Source organism: Pygocentrus nattereri, chromosome 11 (genome assembly GCF_015220715.1).
Source record: "Pygocentrus nattereri isolate fPygNat1 chromosome 11, fPygNat1.pri, whole genome shotgun sequence".
NCBI lineage: Eukaryota > Metazoa > Chordata > Actinopteri > Characiformes > Serrasalmidae > Pygocentrus > Pygocentrus nattereri.
In genome coordinates this window covers 41,224,162-41,244,915 of record NC_051221.1, presented here as the reverse complement: position 1 = coordinate 41,244,915, position 20,754 = coordinate 41,224,162, and the positions used below count along the sequence as shown (strand labels likewise).

The window sequence follows — 20,754 nt, the reverse complement described above, 5'->3', positions numbered from 1 at the left end:
CGCCCCATCTCAAGTTTTTTGAAATGTGTTGTTGTCCTCAGATTCAAAAAATAAAAAAATTCTCAGTTTCAACGTGTGATATGTTGTATTTGTGCTATCTTCAGGTTTAAATGACTGCATTTTGTTTTTATTTACATTTTGCATAGCGTCCCAACTTTTTTGGAAACTTTTTTTTGGGTAGTACATACAAAATGGAGGAGACACATGTAGGTAGGTCATTTAGGACAGTAAATAAAATGACTATTCTATCACCATAACTGTAAAATCCACATAAAAACAAATGATCTCCAACAATAACACTACAGGTTTGGAGTTACAAGTGTATTCTGACTACTTTACAACGAAAAGACCAAATACAGTGAGGTCAAAATTATTCCGTCATTTTTACGTTTGTCATTTTCTTTATATCTTTTTGCGCTTTAGTGTTAATTCTTGTCCATGTACTCCTGAGCCATGGTCCCAAAAATCTTGAAGATGCAAGCGTGCTATGGAATATTCCTGTAGCTCTGACTGCAGCTGACTCAAGCTCTTAATCCGAAGTGAGCTAAGCTTGGCTTATTGTACAGGTTTTAAAACACACAGTCTTCAGTGTCCAATACACACAAGCATTCGATTGGATTAAAAAAACTGAATCGAACAACATTAAATCTTTTATACTGACTACAACGCAGTGTTCACTGGTAGACTCGCAGGGGAGCGTGTCCACCTCTGTTCTTCAGACTCTGTGCCATAGGGTGTGTTTCCTAGAAACCTCTAATCCACAGCAGTTAGTCCTCTCCTACCATGTCATTTCTCCACTATAGTCTTGTGCCACACCTCTCTCCTAACTCTGTGGTTTCTACAAACGCACACACACAAAGCAGTTGAATCAACACCGCAGTCTGGCAGAGTATTTATATAGCCAGACTGAAGGGTGGAGTTCACAGCCCCACCCTGCACTTGAGAAATTCCTGTAGCTGCAAGGTCCGATCAGGCCCCGCATGCAACATTCCCAGCATTCTCAAAGGTGGCCGTAGGTCAAGATTAAGCCACACGCTCTGTCAGATTCTTCACTGAACCTTACCAAGCTTACTTAACCTGTTCTCCTATCAAGGGAACTAGTGTCTCGAGTATTAAGTACACCAGACATATAATCATTAGATGCTGATAGATTTCTGCTTACTTGAAGGTGCACTAAATGTTCCTTTGCTGTTCTTTAGGAACTCAGGACGTGATGGTGTTTTGGTTTTAAGTAGCTTCTAACAGCACCTGCTTGAGAAAGGTTTTAGACTCCTCCACCCATCTCAGCTCTCCACCACATAAACTCCCCGTCCATTCCATCAGACACAGGTCCACCTGGCTTCGGGCGCAGACTGGAATCTGGCGGTTGCCATGTCGTTTATACTGTGTTATCATGAGATTTAAAAAGCCTCACATTACAAAACCATTGTTGTTATTGTTATTATTATTATTATTATTACTATTATTATGATTATTATTATTATGATTATTGTTGTTGTTGTTAGTTTTGTTTGTGCTTTTTTGATTGATGGTGCGATTGTGTCTATGGTCTTGTGCACTTCTGTGCTTCTGTGTGTTTAACACTTTTGAAATATTACAATAAAACCAGAAAGAAAGAAAACGAGGCCGCTGTCATGTGACCGAAGGAGGGCCTGCGCGGTGACGTCGCGCCAGGTGGGCGGGGCGTGTGCTGCTCGCTGCGTTTCCGTGTTTGTGCTGCTCCGGTCGAAGAGAAGCCGAGCGGGTCCGCGATGTCTCACCAAACCGGCATCCAAGGTAAAGCTATGACCGTCTCTCACTGACCATTTCACCGCCTGTAGGCAGGTACACGGTCTCCGGCGCGGTTCACGGTACTGAGGTCTGATTTACTGCCTGTCTGATAAGCAGATCTGCTGCGAGGAGCGCGTTGCTAAGCACAGACGGCGCAGCCTCGTTACCGGTGTCTCTGAAGCCTGTGTTAAAAGCTGAGAGAGAGAGAGAGGGAGAGAGAGGGAGAGAGAGAGAGAGAGAGAGAGAGAGACACAGAGGGAGAGGAGATAAAGAGAGAGAGAGAGGAGATAGAGAAAGAAAGAGGGAGAGAGAGAGAGACACAGGGAGAGAGGAGAGAAAAAGAGAGAGTCACAGGGAGAGAGGAGAGAAAAAGATAGAGAGTCACAGGGAGAGAGGAGAGAAAGAGAGAGAGACACAGGGAGAGAGGAGAGAAAAAGAGAGACACAGGGAGAGAGGAGAGAAAGAGAGAGGAGAGAAAGAAAGAGAGAGTGAGAGACAGGGAGAGAGGAGAGAAAGAAAGAGAGAGAGAGGAGAGAAAGTAAGAGAGAGAGACACAGGGAGAGAGGAGAGAAAGAAAGAGAGTGAGAGACAGGGAGAGAGGAGAGAAAGAAAGAGAGAGAGAGGAGAGAAAGTAAGAGAGAGAGACACAGGGAGAGAGGAGAGAAAGAGAGAGAGAGAGACACAGGGAGAGAGGAGAGAAAGAGAGAGAGAGACACAGGGAGAGAGGAGAGAAAGAAAGAGAGAGAGAGACACAGGGAGAGAGGAGAGAAAAAGAGAGAGTCACAGGGAGAGAGGAGAGAAAAAGATAGAGAGTCACAGGGAGAGAGGAGAGAAAGAGAGAGAGACACAGGGAGAGAGGAGAGAAAAAGAGAGACACAGGGAGAGAGGAGAGAAAGAGAGAGGAGAGAAAGAAAGAGAGAGTGAGAGACAGGGAGAGAGGAGAGAAAGAAAGAGAGAGAGAGGAGAGAAAGTAAGAGAGAGAGACACAGGGAGAGAGGAGAGAAAGAAAGAGAGTGAGAGACAGGGAGAGAGGAGAGAAAGAAAGAGAGAGAGAGGAGAGAAAGTAAGAGAGAGAGACACAGGGAGAGAGGAGAGAAAGAGAGAGAGAGAGACACAGGGAGAGAGGAGAGAAAGAGAGAGAGAGACACAGGGAGAGAGGAGAGAAAGAAAGAGAGAGAGAGACACAGGGAGAGAGGAGAGAAAGAAAGAGAGAGAGAGAGAGGGGGAGAGAGACAGGAATCTGTGTCAAGTGCGATTTGGCTTTTATTGCGCTCGTACGGCCATGCAAATGAACCGAGACTTATCGTGAGCTCTGTCCATCTACCCGCACAGATCTAGTACATTAAGAAGGTGGCAGGTTTCAAAGGTCTTTCTAATGAGCTCCATAAAGGACGTCTGGACTGGTTAGTCATTCAGATTCAGATGAGCTTCAGTGTGCAGGCGGTGGTAGTTTCATAGCCAGGCTGATCAGAAGTGAGCAGCGACGAGTTATACTCACGTTTAGCTACTGTACTGCAGGTCTGATGGCTTTGCTCTTTTCTAAAGGATTATTCAAAGCTCTGTAAGTTTCCTCAGTTCCAATTTAGTCCTTCGCACCTGTCCACTTTTCCTGACCACTTTTCAGCGTTTTGTTTGTTTCTGATCTGTTGGTTCAGCAGCGCATCTCTCACATCGGAGCTTCTCCTAACAGACAAACAACAATAATAATATCATTTTAATAAAAAAGTCTCCGGACTGATAGATGCTGGATGTACTGAGATGTTCCCCTGTGGATCTACAGGAAACTTCTTTACTCCTACTGCAGGTGTTTTTTGGTAGCTAGACTAAATTTACTCCTACGATAGGGTTTAACTGAAGTAACAACACCTTCACTTAAAGACTGTTTAGGATACTTCTATAGCACGGTTTTCTTCGTGAGTATCGCTCCTCCTGTTCTCTAGGCAGTGTAGCTTGGACTTTAAGGCTGAGAATTTGAGGCATTCAGCCTGTAACGAGGCTCGGTTATATCTCATAGGACTTTGGTGATGATTTTGAGTGGCTGTTCGTTGTTAGAACGCTGACCGTGTCCAAAGCCCCGACAAAACAAAGCCTCCTCAGAGACGCCGCTCACATTCATCGCCCGAATCTGCCTCAGTTGTTCTTCTGTCAGCTCTGCTCTGCTTCTGACCACCACTAAACAGCCCCTTTGTTGACTCTCTCCGCAGCCACGGCTGAAGTGAAGGACATATTTGCAAAGGCACGAAACGGAGAGTATCGTCTGATTAAAGTGGTGATAGAAAATGGTAAGTTGGAGGTGAATAACGCACCTTGTCCGTGCCTGTTGTTGTCTATATAAGGTGCAGTGCTGGAGGTGGAGGTGGATCTAGTTTAGCGTTCAGGTTTGTTTAGGACTGTGAGCAGCCTTATAAGGTGAGAGGGCCGTTGCTGTTCAGCTTGCCGTCTCTGGTTTGTTCTTCAGAACAGCTTGTGCTGGGAGGAACTAAACCAGCAGCCAAGAAGTGGGACCAGGAATGGGACAGCTATGTTCTCCCTCTGCTGGAGGATGATATGCCATCCTACCTCCTCTACAGGCTGGACACCACCAATAATCAGGGCTACGAGTGGATCTTCCTGGCGTGGTCACCAGACCACTCACCTGTGAGTAACATTCACACTAATGATCGTTTTCCAGTCATGGCTTGTTGGAAAGCCTGCAGACTGTTTTCAACCTTCCTCTACTTTATCTATGTAAATAAGCGATGAGATGAGATGAGCGAGGCTGCTCGTAGTGTGTGTGTGTGTGTGTGTGTGTGTGTGTGTGTGTGTGTGTGTGTGTGTGTGTGTGTGTGTGTGTGTGTGTGTTCAGTTAGTATGTGTTTCTCTTAAAGCCATGGCATGGTGTTCAGAGTTTGGTTAAGGTTTGCACTAAAGGCCATGTCTCGAACAGAAGGGCCAAGTCAGGTCCGTTTCACAGTGAAATGCACTACAGTCCCCAGCATGCACTGCAATGTAGTTTGCGCTCTGATCCTCTCCCCCCAACAACAATCTATGGGTCAGCACAAAAAAAAGATGCCTGGTGTATAGTTCAAGCAAATAAACAGTTAAAAAATACACATTTTTAAATATTTTTTGGTTGGTTAGTGTAGTGGGTAACACCTCTGCCTTCTATGCTGTAGACTGGGGTTCAATCCCCACCTGGGCAAACACCCTACACTATACCAATAAGAGTCCTTGGGCAAGACTCCTAACACCACCTTGGCCTACCTGTGTAACAAATGAGCAAATAGTAAGTCGCTCTGGATAAGAGCGGCAGCCAAATGCCATGAATGTAAATATAAATAAATATTCAGTGCCTATTTTCGGTTGCAGTTTTGGCATATTTTGAACAGCAGTGGCCCATTAAAGTCATAGCAAAGTGTTAAATAAAAATGAAATAAAAACTGACCACGAATTTGCTGGATTTATTTTTTTGAATGTGGCCTTTTGAGTGGTGGGGTTTGGCACCGCCGCCCCAGAGCTACAAGGTTAGAGTAGCTCAAGCAATGGCAGCTTATACCCTGCACACTTAGAAATGATGGTTCTTGAAGGGTTTCTTAGTAAAAGCGTTGGCTTCAGATTGATGGAGTGTGTGTTGTATGTCGCTGCTGTCAGAAGAAAACCTTGTATTATATTTTTATTCTATTTTTCTACAGTTAGTTTTTATTTTTACGATTAGTGTTTAGTGTTTTTTTTTAAAAGTGTCTATTTAATTCACACGTTTCCTGTTTACCGTCTATTTAATGTTATCGCTACACCATGGGGTCTGAGAGTAACGCAGTTTCCATACGCTGCATGTCCTGTACATACTGTACTATTCACAATAAAGCTGACTTGACTCGACTTGGATCTGCGTTTTTGTCGTTTTCCAGTTTTTTCATTGTATGTCAATTTCATGAAGAATGAACCGAAAACAGGGCCCAACATGACTTGGGGGGGGGGGGGGTCTGGTTCCATTGACACACATTAAAAGTAAAGTAGGTTTTTTCCTTCTCCTGTAAAGTTACATGCGAGGTTTTCTTCAGACAGCAGCGATATGTTTCTGTGCATAGCTTTTTTGAAAATGGTTCTGTATAGAACCAAAAAGTTCCGTATAGAACCATATACGACACATTCTCCATCAATCTGAAGAGCAATTTCACCATAAAGAACCATCTAAGCATGAAATGCTTCTATGTGAAACTCGTGGTTCTCAATGGAACTGTTGCCTTTAGTAAAGAACCCTTCAGGAACCATCTTTTTAAATGTATACCAGTTAGCGCTGAGCACACTGCATACCTCAGAAAGACCGTCTCGTATGGTTTCTGACGCTGTAAGTCGTCTGTTTTCTGTGAAATGCACGAAGATACAGACAAAACACACGTTTTTTGTTTAGCTATGCAAGGCTAAAGCTCTGATCTGCTTCTTTTTGCTTAAGAGGTAAATTTTGTAAATTGCATTTTGACTAAACTTTTAAATTTTAAGTTCAATAACATATGAAATTAACTGAAAGCAGTGAAGCTCTTTCTTCATATTCTGCATAGTGTGATGTTCCACTTGGTTTTAAAGATTGTTATACATGCTTGTCTTTAAATTTCATTATTTAATAGTAATACTACTACTACTACTACTATTATTATTATTATTATTATTATTATTATTATTATTATTATTATTATTATACTTTGGGGGCAGTCGTGGGCTGGAGGTTAGGGAACTGGCCCTGTGACCCGGAAGGTTGCTGGTTCGATCCAACAGGGCCAACAGTCCATGACTGAGGTGTCCTTGAGCAAGACACCTAACCCCCAACTGCTCCCTGGGTGCCGTGGATAGGGCTGCCCACCGCTCCGGGCAAGTGTGCTCCCTGCCCCCTAGTGTGTGTGTGTTCACTAGTGTGTATGTGGTGGTTCACTTCACAGATGGGTTAAATGCGGAGGTGGGATTTCCCCGGTTGTGGGATTAATAAAGTATCACTTAAATTTAACTTAACTTACTGACATTGCAGTAGTTAATCTCAAAGTGTGTTACTGTACACCGTCAGCATCAGTACTACAGTAGTGGTGTATTTCTCTCTGAGGTACAGTTGTAACTCTATCCTGAATGGCTCAGTTTTGTTTAAAGGTAAGATAAGGTGTCAGTACACCCAGGCCCAAAAAAGCCCTACTTCTCAGCTTGTTTTTCTCCAAGAATGACATATTCAAATGGAGTTAGACGTGTGCATGTAGACTTTGATAGAGCCACATGGAATGTACATGTATAGAAACACTGTAGGAAACTGTTTATTCATATTCAGAACGTGGCGCAGTGGGTAGTGCTGTCGCCTCACAGCGAGGAGGGCCTGGGTTCGATTCCCCAGCCGGGTGACCGGGGTCCTCTCTGTGTGGAGTTTGCATGTTCTCCCCGTGTCTGCGTGGGTTTCCTTCAGGTTCTCCGGTTTCCTCCCACAGTCCAAAGACATGCAGTCAGGCCAGTTGGACGTGCTAAATTGCCCCTGGGTGTGAGTGACTGTCTGTGTCTGTCTGTCTGCCCTGCGATGGACTGGCGACCTGTCCAGGGTGTATCTTGCCTTCCACCCAATGACCGCTGGGATAGGCTCCAGCACCCCCCCGCGACCCTGACGGAGAAGCGGCTTAGAAAATGGATGGATGGATGGATGGATGGATGTATTCATAAATGAGGGCTGTTTTAATACATGGGATTTTAAAAGCCTGGAGCAGACACAAGTAATTAAGACTGTGTAATTACATGGGCGTATAGCTACACATGTTGGTTCTTTGTTAATAGTCTGCTCTTTGGAAGAGGCATTAAAAGCCTCACAGTGGTGTGCCACCCCCTCCACACCAATACTTTGTGTTATAGTTTGTGAAGAGAAGACAGGTCAGACGCAGAAAACACACTGTCGTGTTTTGGGGTGGTCTGGTGTGGATAATTTGCAATTCTAATTATTTCCTGGGATGTTCAGGAACACTGTTGTGTCACACAGCCAGCCAAATGGCTGCAAACCCAAACACAGACAGCATTTGTTTCTGATTATTCTTATGGAAAGGAATTAACACATGCGTGGCGTTTTCAGGTTCGGCAGAAGATGCTGTACGCTGCTACGAGGGCCACGCTGAAGAAAGAATTTGGTGGTGGGCACATAAAAGAGGAGATTTTTGGCACTGCTAAGGTACGTTTAAGTCAGTGTGATTGCCTATTAGGTAATAGAGCTACACAGTATGTCACTTATGAACTGTTATTGCAATACTGCCCTTTGCAAAGCTGCTACAAAATGCAAATGATACCACCAACCAATCACAGTAACTGCATTTGCATGCACACCAGTGGTTGGATATCAGTCTGACTAAGACTGCTTGTTTATCTAAGGTACAGTCATATAAAAACAGCACGGTTCAACTGTGGTAGTCCATCTGAGGTCTCGGTCAACCTAAACTAAGCCCAATTCAAACTTTTAGTCCAGGCTGTTTTGCTGAGCTGTTCAAGATCAGTTTAGACATACGAACATAGATCATTTCACTCATGGCTCCATGCGGTTTTTGCAGTGTTTTGATGCTTTTTGAGTAGTGCCATAGCTTTATAACACAAAAGTAAAAGATGGGCTTTTGTGGAGAGGAAGACGCATAAATGTCCTGTCGGAAATAAACATTGTTAGGTAGTAAATTGTAAGACATGGAAAGACTGCGGTTGTGTGCATGTATACTGAACTATCAGTGGACTAGTCTTTCATACAGCCCATGTAAACGTCTTGATTTTTAGTATTGTGGCTGTTGTGTGCATTTTAACCAATAGCATTTCCAGTGTAATAATTCCACTGTTTAACCATGACGCGTTATTGATCGCTTTATATACACTCACCGGCCACTTTATTAGGTACACCTTGCTAGTAAAAGGCTGGACCCCCTTTTTCCTTCAGAACTGTCTTAATTCTTCATGCCACACTTTCAACAAGGTGTTGGAAACGTTCCTCAGAGATTCTGGTTGGTTATTTGAGTTCCTGCTGCCTTTCTATCATCTGGAACCAGTCTGCCCATTCTCCTCTGACCTCTCACATCAACAAGGCATTTCCGTCCACACAACTGACCGCTCACTGGATGTTTCCTCTTTTTCGGACCGTTCTCTGTAAACCTTAGAGATGGTTGTGTGTGAAAATCCCAGCAGATCAGCAGTTTCTGAAATACTCAGACCAGCCCGTCTGGCACCAACAACCACGCCACGTTCAAAGCCCCTTAAATCCCCTTTCTTCCCCGTTCTGATGCTCGGTCTGCACTTCAGCAAGTCGTCTTGACCACCTCTACAGGCCTGAATGCAGCGAGCTGCGGCCGTGTGATTGGCTGATTAGGTATTTGCGTTAACAAGCAACTGGATTGTACCTAATAAAGTGGCCGGTGAGTGTATGTGCAATATATTGCATATTGATCGCATGTATATAGCAATACCAGTATTACTGCTAAATTTGAGTGCTAATATTTGATCAACTATTAGGGACCTGCTAACAGACCTTTTTATTGCCCAGGATGACATTTCTCTAAACGGGTATAAAAGGTACCTGACCTCCCTGGCTGCTCCGCTCCCACTGACCGCTGCTGAGGAGGAACTGAGGCAGATCAAACTCAACGAGGTACCACTGCAGCTAGTCAAGCCCACTGCCACTCACGCATGAAACAGATTCACACGAAACAAGAATTACTTGAACAGTTTGGACACTTTAGTATTGCTGACAGAAACAAATACTGCGGTCATTTATATCTAATAACTGAACCCGTGTGACCGACAACACCATTTAGGACAGCTTTGTCCATATGCTCCAGAGCTGTAACACTAACCAGGGGCGGGGCTTCAGGGAGGCTGGGAGGACGGCACGCCCCCGGCCTGGGCCTAGAGGGGGCCCGGATGGGAGAGAGGAAAAGATTTCAAGTAGCCTGATTGTATCCAGATGAGCACGGTATACGTCCAAAGGCACAGCCCACCTTACATCACCCATCATTCAAGTCTTACATGGGGCTTTTAAAGGGTGCCACAGTCTGGACTGAGTCATGGTTTCTAAAAACTTCACCAGACCGACTGACTCTAGTGATGTAGTGGGTGTAAAATACTGAATAAGATGTTGTTCTGCAGGACCGGCTTCATTTTCACTCTGACATTTAACTTTATGACACGCAAAGTTTCAAGTGGATCGCCGATATTTGGATCACCGATAAGCAAAGCTTGTAAGCCCCGCTGTTGCGGCATGTGTACGTTGTAAAATGATGTTATGATGAGCTTTATTAAATAATAAAGGGTATAAAGGGCCCGGTCATTTGCCCCGCCCCCGGCCCGGCTCTGATTTGTTCCGCTAGTGACACTAACACACATTTTCAGGTCTAATACATTTTTCGATTCTGAAAGCAAGATTTGTTTTGAATTTTTAAAATATTTTACTTGCCAAAAACTACAAATACACAATGATTTTGGCAGATAATTGCTTTATAAAAGTAACGATCATCGATCAGATGTTTGGGTTTGGTTGATATTTCAGACTCGTATTTGATGCCATGTTTGCTGTGCTCCAGAAGACGTGACACTGGGCTGCTGCAGTAAATCAGCAATATATCTGCATCTCATCCGTTTGTAGCCCTGCGAGAATAAATGCTAGATCACAATTATTTTCTGCAGCTGTTGGCTTTCACAGTCCGCAGCAGACGGATTGTGAGGGGAATTTAAAGGTTCATCCAGTGGTTTCGGATGCATTCGTGTAAACATAAGAAAGCAGACAACACATTTATTCAGACGCATCATTACTCTTGCGAAAACAAGACAACACTTGCAAGTATGACTTGGTGCTACAACACATGCTGAGGGTAGCGGTGAGTGTTGTTAATTTGAGCTTGAGCTGTGTCATCAGTCATCAGTCACCAGAGCTACTGGGTATCGGCAGCTAGGAAGAAAGAGAGCTCATCAGCCAACCTGGTCACTTTAGGCTTGTACTTAATAGTTGCATACAGTGAATTAAAGAAAGTCGTTAACTATTGGATTGTCTATTATTCATGTAGATCAGCTTTTATGAGGCTGAGGGGTACATCAGTGATGCAGTTTTAAATGTTGGTACTCCACTGGCATCCCTCAGTTATTTATACTGTATTGGAATCGTTTCACCCTTAACATGCGCTCCATAAGTTGGTGACTGAGGCTTCAAAATGCTGGCTGCTGTTGGTCATGTGACCTTGCTGGATTGGTGTAGGGCATTGATTTTTCACTGCTGAACAGATTAGAAACTGGCCTAGATCTAGATCACAGTTTTACTCTCTGCTGTGGATCTCCCATCTGCCTCCCATCCGTCTCTGGTCCCTAGATATTATGGCTGTGGCAGCCAATGGTTTTGTCTGATTCATATATGCAGTGAAACTGTCTTCAATGACTGTGTGTGTTTATTGAATGGGATTGAAACATCCCAAAACTCCTGTTCTAGGATGTAATTCTTCCTTATTCAGTCTTTTTGAGCCTCAGCTTACGCCAGTATATTTCTGGATGGCATTTAATTCGAGCTGACCATAAAACCATGTAGTTATAAACGCTCTCTCATCTAGACCCCTTCATGCAACCAAATGTAGGACATACTGTTTATGATGTATAGGCCGTATGCTTACTCTAAAACCATAAAGCATGGCCTGGCTCTCTTTAGCCGTTTCAGAATGACAGCCTCCAAAAAAACAGCCAACTTCAACGCAGCAGCCCCCTCAGTAGATCAGCAGCTGCAGGAAGAAGATAATACCACACTAAGCTACATTTGTGGGCAGAGAGAAAAGAGGCTTTGAGATATTTACTATTCATTTTGTGAGAGACTGCATCTATTAAGTGGATGGACGCGAAAGCAGGTCCATCTCGTGGCGTCTCTGTGACTGGATAAGCCATATGCTGTATGTTTAGGTGAACAGGAGCCACGTCTGATGGGAAAATGGAGGAGAGGGATGCCTCTTGCTTTTGAAAGTGTAGGGAGTAAATACAACCTACCATTATGAACAAAACCGATCCTTTAACCTTTCATAGTCCCAGCTCTCACCGGCAATAACAAACTGTGAAATTTAACAATTATTTTCACTTATTTACATTTTACATTTACAGCGTTTAGCAGACGCTCTTATCCAGAGCGACTTACAAGAAGAGCTTTGTCTGTCTAGAGAAAGTATCTTTGTTAGTTACCAGTAGGTTAGAGAGAAAGACGGTCCTGAGCTCAGATACTGATAGAAACAAAGAGTCACTGTAGATACAGAGAGAAAAGGAAGAGAGTTAAACACAGAACTCTGTGCCATTCAATGCAATACAATACAGTAAACTACAACACCGTGCAATACAATAAAATGCGGCACGGTGGCGTGGTGGGTAGCGCTATCGCCTCACAGCAAGGAGGGCCTGGGTTCGATTCCCTGGCCGGGCAACCGGGGTCCTCTCTGTGTGGAGTCAGCATGTTCTCCCCGTGTCTGCGTGGGTTTCCTCCGGGTTCTCCGGTTTCCTCCCACAGTCCTAAAGACATGCAGTCAGGCCAATTGTGTAAAATGATCAAATTGTAAGTCGCTCTGGATAAGAGCGTCAGCTAAATGCTGTTAATGTAATGTAAAATGTAATGTAAAATATAGTATATAAGTGCAGCTGATAATTCAGTGCTCATTTAAATGCTGTATAAACTTATACTTTATTATTCTGTCAAAAGTGCAGGTTCTAAACTTTCACTGAATGCCACGTTTATGTTTGTATGTATGTAGAAGAGCAGATATATTAGTATGATTTGAATTTGATGAAAAGTTGCTGTAGTCGTTTTCAACTGGGGAAAAAATCCTTTGAATTTTTGCCACATTTTTGTCATTTCTTGACATTGCAACATCCGTAAACAAGCCTGAATTGCAGACTGAAAACTGTTGATACCGAACATGAAAATAGATGTATAATCATGTAGTGCCTGTGTAATTAATTACACTTTGCACTTTGAGGATTTCTGGTGAAAATGTATAATTCCGTGCACCATGTGGAAGAATATCTGTACCATTGTCCAGGCTTGAGACCCCTGAATGGATGAATCGGATGATTGTGAGCACGTTCAAAGAATATTCAAAGAGAACTCAGTCAAAACTCGGTGAGGATGTAAGTGAAGTATCCACGATTGTCATAATATCTTCATCAGTATAATGTTGATTTTTGGACCTTCTTTTTGAGCCTGTGTGTGACGTTAATACGTAAAGATGTATGACGTGCTTTGAAAAACTCCTGTGAACTCCTGACTTTTATATTATTATTACTGAATTTACAGGGTGACTCACAGAAGCGCATACACACCATAGTTTGGCCTGGTTTTTTTTCTGTTGTGTCTGGTGTGTCACAATCATGAAATTTTAGCTGAGGATTAATAATCATATAAATAATTGCAATTAATGATTGATTTTTGTTCAGTGTATGCAACTATTGAAGTATGTTGCAGCATAATGTAACTGTGAAATCTAATTCTGTGATTATTAGTAATCTAATTATCAGAGAATTGTAATTATATGTGAATATTGTCGCAGAATGAAACAACTTTCAACTCCCCAGGATTACACTGTGTAGATGGATTAGGAGTTGTGAATGGATGAGCAGATCCAGGTCACAGCGCAAACCAAGCTGGATTCGTTTTTCGACCCGCTGTGTCATTGCTAAGCATTCTAGCCGACAGCCGTATGTACTAGTGTCCTCGTCTGGCCTCTTGGAAAATGTGTTTTCCATGGCAACAGCCAGCACATTGAGGCCTGAAGCACCTTCAAGTCGAAAACATAGTTAAAACTATTATCTACATGTAGTCAAACTGATCACTAATAGGATCTAGACTGAGACTGCAAGGTTTATCTTTGTGACTGCATAAGCTCTATCGGTTCCAGATGGTGCTGAGCGGTGTGGTGAAGAAATAAGCAACGCGTATGTGTGTCTTTCCAGGTGCAGACGGACATCCATGTGGACACAAAGCAGCAGACTCTGCAGGGTGTATCTTTTCCCATGCAGAGAGAGGCTATTCAGGCCCTGGAGCAGTTCAGAGAGAAGAGAATAAACTATGTTCAGCTTGTAAGTGATGCCTGATTACCAACCAAATGCAGTACTATCACTTAGAGGTGGGCAATATGATGATATGTTGTCATTACCACGATACACAATCTGTCTTTTCTGCTTTTGCTATTACTAATAGTGTCAGTGCTGAAAGGACACTGAGCAGCTGCATGTTTCATTAAGGCGAGAGCATCGTTAGGCATGTTTAATTGGATGTTCGGTTCAGTATGTGGAAGTATGTCTGTGTGATGTGTGTTGTGAAAATGTCTTTAAGTGCCGTGACATTGTTTTTTCTGTACCTGCTGTTACACATCGTCATCGATCACTGTTTTTGAAAACTGTTAGTTTTGTAGTTCTGTAAAAAATTCTCCCCAAACACAGGATATATGTTTTTAATTAGATGGTGTTTAGTTGGGTGGGTACCGCTGTCACCTCACAGCGAGGAGGGCCTGGGATCGATTCCCCGGCCAGGTGACCGGGGTCCTCTCTGCGTGGAGTTTGCATGTTCTCCCCGTGTCTGCGTGGGTTTCCTCCGGGTTCTCCGGTTTCCTCCCACAGCCCAAAGACGTGCAGTCAGGCCAATTGGACGTGCTAAATTGCCCCTGGGTGTGAGTGTCAGTCTGTGTCTGTCTGTCTGCCCTGTGATGGACTGGCGACCTGTCCAGGGTGTATCCTGCCTTCCACCCAATGACCGCTGGGATAGGCTCCAGCATAACCCCCCCCCACCCGACCCTGAGGGAGAAGCGGCTCAGAAAATGTGTGTGTGTGTGTGTGTGTGTGTGTTTTCAGACGTGATGTATGCCACACAGCTAAACTGCAGTGTCTGCTTGTGATAGAAATATTTCAGCAGGGAGTCGGTTAATTATGCGCACTGATAGAATGCTGAATGTGTTTGCACTCGCTCCAGGAAATAGATTTTCCGAGGGAGTCCATCAAGTTGTCCAGCACAGCTCCGACAGAGTTGAAGGACCTGCCAAAAAGAATCCCTAAAGATGCTGCACGCTACCACTTCTTCCTCTACAAACATACACATGAAGGAGACTACCTGGAGTACACAGGTGAATTATTTACTCATCATAAGCCGAGAGAAAAAGGTGACTCCAGATTCTGAAAGCTGTCCTTCTGCTGACAGTAACTCTACAGCTATACATCTGTAGCTTTAAAAAGCCAACCACATCATTTTACTGTGACAGATTGTGCTTTTGCATTCCTGATGATTTTATTAAGCAGATCAGTCATATACTGTGTATCTTTACAGTGTTTATCTATTCGATGCCTGGCTATAAATGCAGCATTCGGGAGAGGATGTTGTACTCGAGCTGCAAAAACCCCCTCATAGACACGGTGGAGAAAAATCTGCACATTGAAATTGCCAAAAAGGTAATATATTATACTTCAAAAGACTAATTAGAAATATGTTTTTAGAAATGTTTTTTAGAAATAAAGCTCTGGTATCACTTAGAGATTGAATGAAGAATGAAGAGACACTGCAACGTATAGCATCAGTTCACATGAAGTGTATCGTTTTCATTTCTTTTTACACTCTATTATTATTATTATTATTATTATTATTATTATTATTATCATCATTGTTATTGTTATTAAGTGTGTCAAGTTGGTTTCAGCTCCTGGAGACCACATGGATAGTGTTTCTACAGAATTGTCTTCATCTGTCTTATGGCTGGATGTCCCTTTTGTCCTTGGTTTGTTTATTTGGGCTTCAAGAGATTTAAGGCTTGATTTGGCCGAGACTCCCTTTGTGTCGTTTTCTTAGCCATCCAAGAAAGTTGAGAAGAATCAATGTTTTGCATGTGTCTCATTTTTCGTTGTCCATCTTTCACATCCATGAAGAACTGCAGATAAGACCCTAACCTGGACAGTTCTGATGTTTGTACCGTTATGATTTCTGCTGTTTGCCAATCTGTTGTTTTTCTTTACTGCTGCAGACCTTGTTGTAAACAACTGATCCAAGTGAACAAAGTCCATGATTCTGCATCTTCACTACCAATTGTAAAGTCTGCAGTCTTTCCCGATGTCGAAACCATTGTTTGCTTTATAGACAATCCTAAAATGTGTAAAACAGTGTAAAAAGGATTTTACACTCTACTCTTAAAGATTTAGTGGAAAAAAGCTTCACAAATTCAGTGTTTTCCAGCAAAAGAACACAAGGCAAAAATAGACTAGGCTAGCAACATCGACTGAGGAGACTTCAGACTGCCTCACTTGATGTAAATTGGAAACCACAAATCACCTACTTAGCTTTCTGTGGATGTGTTCTAGGTTTAACTTAATGCAGTAATAGCGAATGAGTGGTGCATGTTGGTACTTAGAGAAACTGAGAAGTGCTGAAAGTCACTGTCGAATTTTTAGATGCTGCGAGATGCTGCACTGTGTGTCTGGTTTGAGGTGGCCTTTACTGATTACTAATTAGAGCCCTCTACTGTTATCTCTATTGTTATCTCTATTGTTATCTCTATTGTTATCTCTCATACTTCTTCTTATTCTTCTTCCACACTTTCCTGTGATTAATACAGCCCGAACCGCTTAACGTACAGACTCCATTCAAACTGCGTTTCGAAGGTCTCGACGCTGTGACTTGTGCTCTGTATGTTTGGAGTCGATCGGATTGATAGTTTTTAATAAAATTAAGTATAAAAATGAAAAACCTCCCATAAGAATGAACGGCAGAAAGTTCAGAACTTCAGATTCTAACTGACATTGATGACGTCACAGCAGGCCACTCAGTCTCACAGACACAGCTGATCACGCAGGGAATCTGCTTTAAAATCCTTAAACTTTCACCTAGAAACTCCGTTTCAGTTTTAAAAGGTAGAGAAACTTGTCCTTTCTGAAACCTCAGAATATCTCATCATTTTATCAATTAGCTTTAGAGTTATGAGCGTTTGTTTGGCACTAGGCACAGAAAACCGCCCCATTCACTCCCATGTAAATTTCTCAAAATCAGAATCTGCTTATTTCAGGATTTTCTCTGTGTTTAACTCGTCATAACTCAGACAATTTCTTCTCAATACACACAACACTACGCCAAAATAATCCTCAAGGGGTCTCATCTCACACCATCTATCTGTTAAGCGATAGAGTAAACATTTCCCGAGTTATGACTGTTTGTTCAGAGGGTGCAAATCAGACTCAAACAAGGCTTCTCCACTAAGAGCTGCATAATAACAGAGTGACAGTTCATTTGAATGACCCCCCCCAACACATACATCTCTCCCTCTCACACACACACACACACACACCTAAGGAGGTGTTGTTCACCTACACAGAAACACACACACTCGCAGCTCTTTTCAAGCTAGCTACTAATTATTGTTTCCTTTTTTCATCAGCTGGAGATTGATAATGGTGACGAACTCACCAGTGATTACCTGTATGAAGAGGTGCACCCCAAGCAGCACGCGCACAAACAAGCTTTTGCCAAGCCCAAGGGTCCAACGGGGAAGAGGGGAGGGCGTAGAATCACACGTCCTCCAGGAGACGGCGATGACGATTAACTCCCTTCTCTGCTCATTTAGAGTAGCGGTGGTACAGTGAGCCCTTGTTATAACTTACCTCCCAGTTTACCTTGAAACCTGTAGCCCACATCCCATAGCTTTATCTATGCACAAGGAAAAACACTAATCTATGACCGTCTGAAGAGCATTCAGGTGCATTCAGGAATGCTATCTGTGATAATAATGGTGAGGAACTTAACACTATTACACTGTTAAGCTGGAAAATGGACTAGCTTCTTAGACGCATATTAAACCCAACTTTGGATTGAAGTCCAACACTATTCATAGGCTGACTTTAAGTAGCCCCTATGCAATTGCTTGACTCAGGAAGGCTGAATGGTCAGCTGTTTTTGTTCCATTTGTCTGCATCTTATTGATTTACTCGCTTGCTGTTCTAGTCAAATATCAGCCGTTTGACTGTTTGCCTAAACAACAATCTCATATGACTCCAAGTGTGAGCTAATCAATAGTGTCCTGACATCTGAAACATCTGAGCTGTGCAGCCCTCTTGCTTTGGAGTCGGATCATTTTAATGAAGGAATTGCCGAGTGCAACAAGTGATGAAGAAATTTTTTTATCTGCATTTATTCGTAGGTCTTAACTCCTTTTGTGATTTGTAATGTAGAAGACTTTGATAATAGAGAGGAATTTTTTCTGAGAAACCTGAATAAGTGATGCTCTCAGCATCAGAATCTTTTTCACATTCTTTACGTGAAACCTAAACTCGTAGAAACACTATTTTTCTAAGCCTGAAAGGCTGATATGTCCAGATCATGTTGGCTAACACCTCACATCAAACGTGCTCTGTCTTAGTGGTCAGCGTGTTTGTCTCGTTTCACGTGTAAAACAATTCATTGCTTTTATTCCCCGACGTTCACTTCCACTTAACATGCATTGAGTTTACTCAGCACCTCTGAAGGAACCACTGAAGGAACAGTCCAGTAGTCCATCCTTAGAGACAGTGATCTTCCAATTTTTTTTTTTTTTTTTTTAAATGAACATCGCAAATGCAAACATTCAGTTTTCCAGACGTTTTGACTGGTCTAAACCCACTGGTATGTTCAGCAGTCCAATAGCATCCTCATATCATTGTCATTTGAATTATGAATAAGTGTCTTCACAAAAAAATGTATTAGCTGTTAGTATTCTGACCCTGTTAGGCATCACTAATCTGTGTTCCTCATATTTTGGCGTCACGTTGAAACAGAAGCCCACCTGCTGGAGAATATTCCACTAAACTGCGTGCTTTCAGAACATTTACACAGGCTTGTTCTTGATCAGCCTTGGTCACCGGTTTGGCACCACGTCTGACTTTAGAAACACACACTTCACAAAAGCAGTCTTTTTAAAATGAAAATAAAAGTTGCACTACTTCTTCACAACGTCTCGGAAGGGAGTGAACTACACAGCAGAATTCAGAGGAGAGCTCCATCTACTGAACAGGCAAACCACTGTTAACGTTGCTCTTGTAAAAGAGTGTTATGAGGTCTCAGAGTGAATTGTTGACATCGTTGTTCAGTGTAAGTCTCTGTGTTTTTTAACAAATCAAAATGTATGAGATAGGGAAATTAAAATATTTAAATCACGTATCTGTTTGTCTTCATTTGTTTGAAGCGCATGGAGTGTGAGAGAAAATTTGACTACCAAATTTGAGGGATGGTATACACACTGAGTTCTTTAATTCACAGTGTGTTTTGAAGTGAAAAGGGGTGAAAAGTGAGGCTTCACTAAGATTAACCTACATACAATCTTCGGTTCTGAAAAAGCTAGGACAGTATGTTAAATGCTACTGAAACAGAAAGCAGGGATTAGTGAATCCATCCATCTAAGCCGCTTCTCCGTCAGGGTCGCGGGGGGGGTGCTGGAGCCTATCCAGCAGTCTTCGGGCAGAAGGCAGGATACACCCTGGACAGGTCGCCAGTCCATCGCAGGGCAGACAGACAGACACAGACAGCCACTAGGGGCAATTCAGCACGTCCAATTGGCCTGACTGCATGTTTTTGGACTGTGGGAGGAAACCGGAGAACCTGGAGGAAACCCACACAGACACGGGGAGAACATGCAGACTCCACACAGAGAGGACCTGGTCACCCGGCCGGGGAATCGAACCCAGTCCCTCCTCGCTGTGAGGCGACAGCGCTACCCACCACACCACCGTGCTGCCCGGGTTAGTGAATCGTGTTTGTATTAAATAGAAAATAGTACAAAAACACAGTATGAGATGTTTTATTTTATGTGCTTAAATTTTTCGTAAATAAATGCTCATTCCAGATTTGATGCCTTCCGAAAGGAAGTTGGGACAAGAGCATGTTTACTGCTGTGTTATCACTTTTCCTTTTAACAACATTTAATAATCGTTCAGGGACTGAACTGAAGACACCTGTCAGCACAGCTTTGTCATTGTTCTACTGTACAACTCCTCATCTTCGTTTTTAAAGGGAGACAGGTCTGGCCTGCCGGCAGGGCCCATTTTCAGAATGAGTGTGAGGTAATGAGGTAAGTGTATGAATGTGTCTAAGTGCAAAACTTGTCTTTGTAGAGTTTTTACTTAAATGTAGATCAGTGTGGTTTTAGAAAAACACGGCTTGCAGGTTTATTCGCATTTCACATACTGTCCCAACTTTTTGAAGTTTGTATGTTCACATATATTTGGTGTGTTTTCAGTGGCATTGTCTAAACAGGGTTTAATTATTTCAAATGTGGCTCACCCTAATCTGGATTTCTTCTGTTTTATAAACCCCTGTATTTTCCAGAGTTTTGCAAAAAAAAAGTTTAGTGTTAACAATTTTTACATGTTGCATCAAAAAATAAAATAAAGAAAACCGTCTATCTCCATTTTTGGCATTTTTCAGTTCTTGACATAGTTTGAAAGTGTCTGTTACTCTTTACATTGTTTGTAAATTTATGATGAATGGCCTAAAGGAAATGAACCAAAATGACATGGGAAAAATTCTGGTTCCATTGACTTCCATTGAAAGTAAAGCATGTTTTTTCCTTCTCCTGTAAAGTTACTATTTTGGAGATACGAGGTTTTCTTCCGACAGCAGCGATATCCTGTTTGAAAGACCTGTACAGGTCATCAGGAAAACCAGCATATATTGTGTTTTAAATACTGGTGTGTTGGTCAGCAGTAATGCAAGTTAGTTGGCTGACCAGTGAAAACAGCGTATGTTTTATTTTGGTTGTTGGTGTGCTGGCCAACCAGCATGACCATGTTGAGGGTCCAGCTAAACCAGCACAGATCAGCTGGTTTTGAGCACGATTCCATGATATGGACCCTTTTGAAAAGAAATTCTAACAATTTTTCTAAATTTCTGATTAATTCAGTCCTTGAGATGTAAACAGTCATTCAGTGGTTTGGGGTTAAACGGTTCATTGTAGGGAAACTTACAGACTCCGATTTCTTTACAGTGATGGGAACCGGGGGTCACGA

General features: G+C 42.7%; 1 protein-coding gene across 1 annotated transcript; it reads left to right on the top strand.

The window, feature by feature from the left end:
- The first annotated feature begins 1,650 nt into the window (after positions 1 to 1,650).
- On the top strand, positions 1,651 to 18,910 carry twf1b (twinfilin actin-binding protein 1b). The gene is made up of 9 exons (XM_017717814.2): positions 1,651 to 1,776; positions 3,975 to 4,052; positions 4,229 to 4,407; positions 7,838 to 7,933; positions 9,278 to 9,382; positions 13,699 to 13,824; positions 14,714 to 14,864; positions 15,065 to 15,186; positions 17,157 to 18,910. Exons 1-9 carry the CDS (start codon positions 1,752 to 1,754, stop codon positions 17,319 to 17,321), a joined length of 1,047 nt encoding a protein of 348 aa, XP_017573303.1. The 5' UTR covers positions 1,651 to 1,751; the 3' UTR covers positions 17,322 to 18,910.
- The last annotated feature ends 1,844 nt before the right edge of the window (positions 18,911 to 20,754 follow it).